The sequence below is a fragment of the Oncorhynchus kisutch genome, linkage group LG6 (genome assembly GCF_002021735.2).
Source record: "Oncorhynchus kisutch isolate 150728-3 linkage group LG6, Okis_V2, whole genome shotgun sequence".
NCBI classification, from domain to species: Eukaryota; Metazoa; Chordata; class Actinopteri; order Salmoniformes; family Salmonidae; genus Oncorhynchus; species Oncorhynchus kisutch.
The window spans coordinates 30,440,002-30,446,001 of record NC_034179.2 but is presented as its reverse complement, the minus strand read 5'-3'; the positions used below and the strand labels follow the sequence as shown (position 1 = coordinate 30,446,001).

The following is a 6,000-nucleotide window of genomic DNA, read 5'->3' as shown; positions in this document are numbered from 1 at the left end:
CGGGGGGATCTAGTGAATGACCTGCAGAGAGCTGGGACCAAAGTAACAAAGCCTACCATCAGTAACACACTACGCCGCCAGGGACTCAAATCCTGCAGTGCCAGACGTGTCCCCCTGCTTAAGCCAGTACATGTCCAGGCCCGTCTGAAGTTTGCTAGAGAGCATTTGGATGATCCAGAAGAAGATTTGGAGAATGTCATATGGTCAGATTAAACCAAAATATAACTTTTTGGTAAAAACTCAACTCGTCGTGTTTGGAGGACAAAGAATGCTGAGTTGCATCCAAAGAACACCATACCTACTGTGACGCATGGGGGTGGAAACATCATGCTTTGGGGCTGTTTTTCTGCAAAGGGACCAGGACGACTGATCCGTGTAAAGGAAAGAATGAATGGGGTCATGTATCTTGTGTGAAAAACTCCTTCCATCAGCAAGGGCATTGAAGATGAAACGTGGCTGGGTCTTGACAATGATCCCAAACACACCGCCCGGGCAACGAAGGAGTGGCTTCGTAAGAAGCATTTCAAGGTCCTGGAGTGGCCTAGCCAGTCTCCAGATCTCAACCCCATAGAAAATCTTTCGAGGGAGTTGAAAGTCCGTGTTGCCCAGCAACAGCCCCAAAACATCACTGCTCTAGAAGAGATCTGTATGGAGGAATGGGCCAAAATACCAGCAACAGTGTGTGAAAACCTTGTGAAGACTTACAGAAAACATTTGACCTCTGTCATTGCCAACAAAGGGTATATATATAACATAGTATTGAGATAAACTTTTGTTATTGACCAAATACTTATTTTCCACCATAATTTGCAAATACATTCATAAAAAATCCTACAATGTGATTGTCTGGATTTTTCTCTCTCATTTTGTCTGTCATAGTTGAAGTGTACCTATGATGAAAATTACAGGCCTCTCATCTTTTTAAAAGTGGGAGAACTTGCACAATTGGTGGCTCACTAAATACTTATTTGCCCCACTGTATGTGTGTGTGTGTGTGAGTATATATATGTGTGTGTATGTGTGTGTGTGTATATTACCTCTTCCAGGCGGCGGCGCTGTTCTTTCTGCTCTTCGATGCGTTTCTGTCGGTCGTGCAGCAGCTGTCTCTTGTGTTCCTCTGGGTCTCTACGCTGGGCAGCCAGCTGGGCCTGCTGTCTCTTCAGAGCCTCCGAGCGCTCCTTGTTCTCTTGCTGAAGACGCAAGAAGTCCCGCCTCAACGTCGACTCACCCGGCACATTCAGGATGGAGGTACTGGAGGAGAGAGAGGTGGAAGGAAAAGAGGATTTAGATATGGAGGAATATAGCAGGATGAGGTGATGAGAGATCATAGTAGAGAATCAGGAGATTGTGTTATTAATCTCAGGACACTATATTATTATATTACAGGGGTAGTAATGTTATATGGGTAGTGTTGTGTTACCTGGACTCCCTGTCTTCCCCACGGTTCTCATCCTCCTCATCACTGCCACTGTATTCATACTCTGTCTCCTCTGAGACAAAGGGAGTGAGAGAAAGAATTAACAGAAATGAGAAAGTATATCATATAGTAGTGAAAACATACTAGGTAACTGCCAAAAAGGAAACACATGAGTAAATGAGGGATACAAAGTATATTGAAAGCAGGTGCATCAACACAGGTGTGGTTCCTGAGTTAATTAAGCAATTAAAATCCCATCATGATTAGTCATGTATAAAAATGCCCAGTTGCCCATTATTTTGGCTACTATGGCTAGAAGAGATGTCAGTGACTTTGAAAGAAGAGCCTTAAAGGACCGCAGGGGGTTTAAAGGGTGTGTGGTTGTGTCTCAGTCACCAGATCTCAACCCAAATTAACACTTTGGAGCGGTGCCTGAGACAGCATTTCCCACCACCCTCAACAAAACACCAAATTATGGAATTTCTTGTGGAAGAATGACATCACATCACTCCAATAGAATTGCAGACACTTGTAGAATCTATGCCAAGGCGCATTGAAGCTGTTGTGGCCCAATGACCTATTAGACACTATTTTGGTGCTTCCTTTATTTTGGCCGTTATCTGTATGTACATATAATGACAATAATCCAACCAATCTTCTCAGTCAACCTCAACCCTCCAACCATTATGCACATAGACATGTGCAAAACACAATATCTCATGCCCAACCCAAACAGGCCTCAGTCGGGCCCAGGCCGGCCCTTCCCTCGCTCACCCTTCTCGCCCCTCTTCTTGCGTGTGCGGTCGATGTGATCTTTGAGCTGGATGCGGACCTGGCGCTCCGTGGGCTGGTCCCGGATGAACGAGTGCTTCAGGAGCTGCTCTGTGGTTGGCCGGCTGGTGTACGTCTTCACCAGGCAGCCCTCTATAAAGTCTATAAACTTCTTAGACCTGGAGGTGGGGTGGGTGGGTCAGGTGAGGAAGAGGGGAGTGTTGAGTAACAGGTGTTTGGTGGAGAGAGATGGGAGAGCTGGTGTGAGTGGGAATTTTAGGAGGCCTCGTATCTCCTGTAGGTCGCATGTATTTGGGAATGAAAACTATTCCAAGATGAGTGTTCAGAAAGAAAGGAGAAGAACAGGGAAGGTCTGTGTGCGTGGGAGTGAAAGAGAGACAAAAAGACAGTCCGAGTATCCATACATTAAATGTACAACAGTGCCTCTATCGGTAGATTTTTCACTGCTATTTTCATTCGGATGTACTTGGGTGTATCAATTGCAGTAAAGTTGTCCACATGACTTGTCTGGAGGCCAATAGCTATCACTAAGGTATGTACTATAGGTCAACCAAATTAAACATGTGCATTAAGCAACAACTTCATTCAATACATTCTGGTCTTAGTCATTGAATAATTTGTATGAGTAGTTTAAATATGTGATTTGCAGATGACTCGCTTGTTTGAGGTCTAAGAATGTCTTCCTACATGCCTGGTTTGTCAGGGAAAGAATAATGCAAGTCAAAAACAGGCTACGTTAGTTTAAGTTAGGGCTGTTGTGGTGACCGTATTACCGCCACACCGGCGGCCACAAGTCAGGAAGGCAGTCAAATTCTACATGACCGTTCAGTCGCGGTACTTAGGCTTCTCCAAGAACTGCTGCTGGTCATTAGTAGCCTACCAAACTTACTAACTGCCTGGCACTCAGCACTATTGTCCCTCTAAAATCAATTCAAATTTGATTTGTCACATGAGAATACAAAAAAGGTGTAGACCTTACCGTGAAATGCTTACTTACAAGGCCCTTAACCAAAAATGCAGTTCAATAAATGGAGTTAAGAAAATATTTACTAAATAATGTACATTAAGAATTCAAAAAGTAACAAAAAAATTACATAACGAGGCTATATACAGGCGGTATCGAGCCAATATGAGGGGGTACAGGTTAGTAGAGGTAATTTATAAAGTGACTATGCATAGATAAACAGCGGGTAGCAGTGTAAAAACAAGGGGGAGGGGGTCAATGTAAATAGTCCAAGTGTTAATTTCATTAATCGTTCAGCAGTATTATGGCTTGGGCGTAGAAGCTGTTAAGGTCCCAAACTTGACTCTCCGGTACCGGTTGTAATGCGGTAGCAGAGGGAACACTCTATGACTTAGGTGACTGGTGTCTTTGATTTTTTGGGACTTCCTCTGACACCGCCTTGTATAGAGGGCCTGGATGTCAGGAGGCTTGGCCCCAGTGATGTACTGGGCCGTACGCATACCTTACGGACAGATGCCAAGCAGTTGCCATAACAGACAGTGATGCAAACAGTCAGGATGCTCTCGATGGTGCAGCTGTAGAACTTCTTGAGGATCTGGGGATCCATGCCAAATCTTTTCAGTCTCCTGAGGGGGAAAAGGTGTTGTCGTGCCCTCTTCACGAGGCGGTATGCAAATTGGAGATGGGTCTAGGATTTCTGGGATAATGGTGTTGTGAGCCATGACCAGCCTTTCAAAGCACTTATTGATGAAGCCAGTGACTGATGTGGTGTACTCCTCAATGCCATGGGAAGAAACCCGTAACATATTCCAGTCTGTGCTAGCAAAACAGTCCTGTAGCTTAGCATCTGCGTCATATGAACACTTTTTTATAGACCTGGTGCTTCCTGCTTAATTTATGCTTGTAAGCAGGAATCAGGAGGATATAAATATGGTCAGATTGGCCAAATGGAGGGCGAGAGAGAGATTTGCATGTGTGTCTGTGTGTGGAGTTAAGGTGGTCCAGAGTTTTTTCCGTCTGGTTGCACATTTAACATGCTGGTCGAAATTAGGTAAAACAAATGTAAGTTTCCCTGCATTAATGTCCCCGGCCACTAGGAGCGCTGCCTCTGGAAGAGCGTTTTCCTGTTTGCTTGTGGCCGTATACAGCTTGTTGAGCGCGGTATTAGTTCCAGCATCAGTCTGTGGTGGTAAACTGACAGCTACGAAGAATATTATAAACCCTCTAGGTAGATAGTGTGGTCTACAGCTTATCATGAGATGCACGCCTGAGGTAGAGTAAAACCTTGAGTCTTCCTTAGATATCGTGCACCAGCTGTTGTTTACAAATATACATAGACAGCCACCCCTTGTATTACCAGAGGCTGGTGTTCTATCCTGCCGGTACAGTGTAAAACCCGCCAGCTCTATGTTTTTCATGTCGTCGTTCAGCCACGACTCAGTGAAACATAAGATTACAGCTTTTAATGTCCAGTTGGTAGGATATAGGTGCTTTTAGTTTGTCCACTTTATTATCCAGCGATCGTACGTTGGCCAATAGTATCAATGGCAAAGGCAGATTAGACACTCACACAATTTTCAGTCATACGAGACGGTAGCAGCAACATTATATACAAAATAAGTTAAACAATGCAATATATATATATATTTTTTGCACGGTTGGTTAAGAGCCCATAAAACGGCAGCCATCCCCTCCGGCGCCAATACACATTAAACTTCACAACGGTCTTGGTGTATTTGGACCATGAGACCTATAGTCCACGATCAATGCAAATGTATTTGAAAACATAAGCTCATGTTGCAGAACATTTCTGATGGGGGATAATATTAGCCTATCACTTGAGAATGATATATTATCACTTGAGAATGATGCCCAGCATAAGAAACAATGCCTTTTTCTTTGCCACTTGTTTGAATCATAGCCCATAGGCCAGAATGTTCTAACAAGGTTTGTAGCACAACTAAGGTGGTCAAATAACTTCTTAGAATTAAGCAGATTAAGCCGCTTTACAAGGGTTGTAGAGCCTAACTTGCATATATAACAAATACTTATATCTTGCACAGAATAGGATGACTTTTGTACTATGGGGGACAGTGGATTGACATAGGCTAGTGCTTTTGCTGTTCCTTAGGCCTACTCATCTTGTTGGCTGATGAAAAGTACATTTTGGACAGTTCTTCCAATATCTTCAATATGCACTTCGGAATTTGGATTAGGACGCGGGCAGTTGTGTCCCAGATGTGCCTGTCTTAATTTATAGCCTATGAGAAAGACCCGATCCGGTGATGGAGATCCGCGCGAGTGAGAAATGCCTCAGATTGGGCAGCACACTCAGGGAGAAGGGCACAATGCAGCACTCCGGGCCGCAAAAAGGAATGGATTTGTTTAGGCTGCATTACAGCCACAAAGGGGATGCCACCGTGAAATTCGAAGCAATATCAAGTGCTTGTCAAATTGTGAATGGAAGACTATTGGAGTGTGTACAGCCTGCGCAAAAAAACAAAGCAGAGCTCATGCCTTTCAAGCAACTTTTTTCAAATCCTCATTAGAGTCGCATCATGCAGCCTTACAATGTATTAAAAATCAAAACATATAGCCCAACGTTTGTAGAACAACTAAAGTTACAATAATAACTCAATTAAGCACATAGGAGAACCTAAACTCAGCAAAAAAAAGAAACGTCCTCTCACTGTCAACTGCGTATATTTTCAGAAAACTTAACGTGTAAATATTTGTATGAACATAATGTTCAACAACTGAGACATAAACTGAACAAGTTTCACAGACAAGGTGGGGGGGTCAAAATCAAAATTAACAGTCAGTATCT

General features: G+C 43.5%; 1 protein-coding gene across 7 annotated transcripts in view; it reads right to left on the bottom strand.

Annotated features, from left to right (window-relative positions):
• The window catches only part of mink1 (misshapen-like kinase 1), a 35,754-nt gene that overhangs the window by 19,467 nt on the left and 10,287 nt on the right, over window positions 1–6,000 (bottom strand). For all 7 annotated transcript variants that reach the window (XM_031826584.1, XM_031826585.1, XM_031826586.1 and 4 more), the window contains exons 9-11: window positions 2,192–2,367; window positions 1,421–1,490; window positions 1,038–1,251 (exon numbers count right to left, since the gene is read on the bottom strand). In XM_031826584.1, the coding sequence (XP_031682444.1) occupies window positions 1,038–1,251; window positions 1,421–1,490; window positions 2,192–2,367 (460 nt within the window). The remainder of the gene's footprint in view (window positions 1–1,037; window positions 1,252–1,420; window positions 1,491–2,191; window positions 2,368–6,000) is intronic.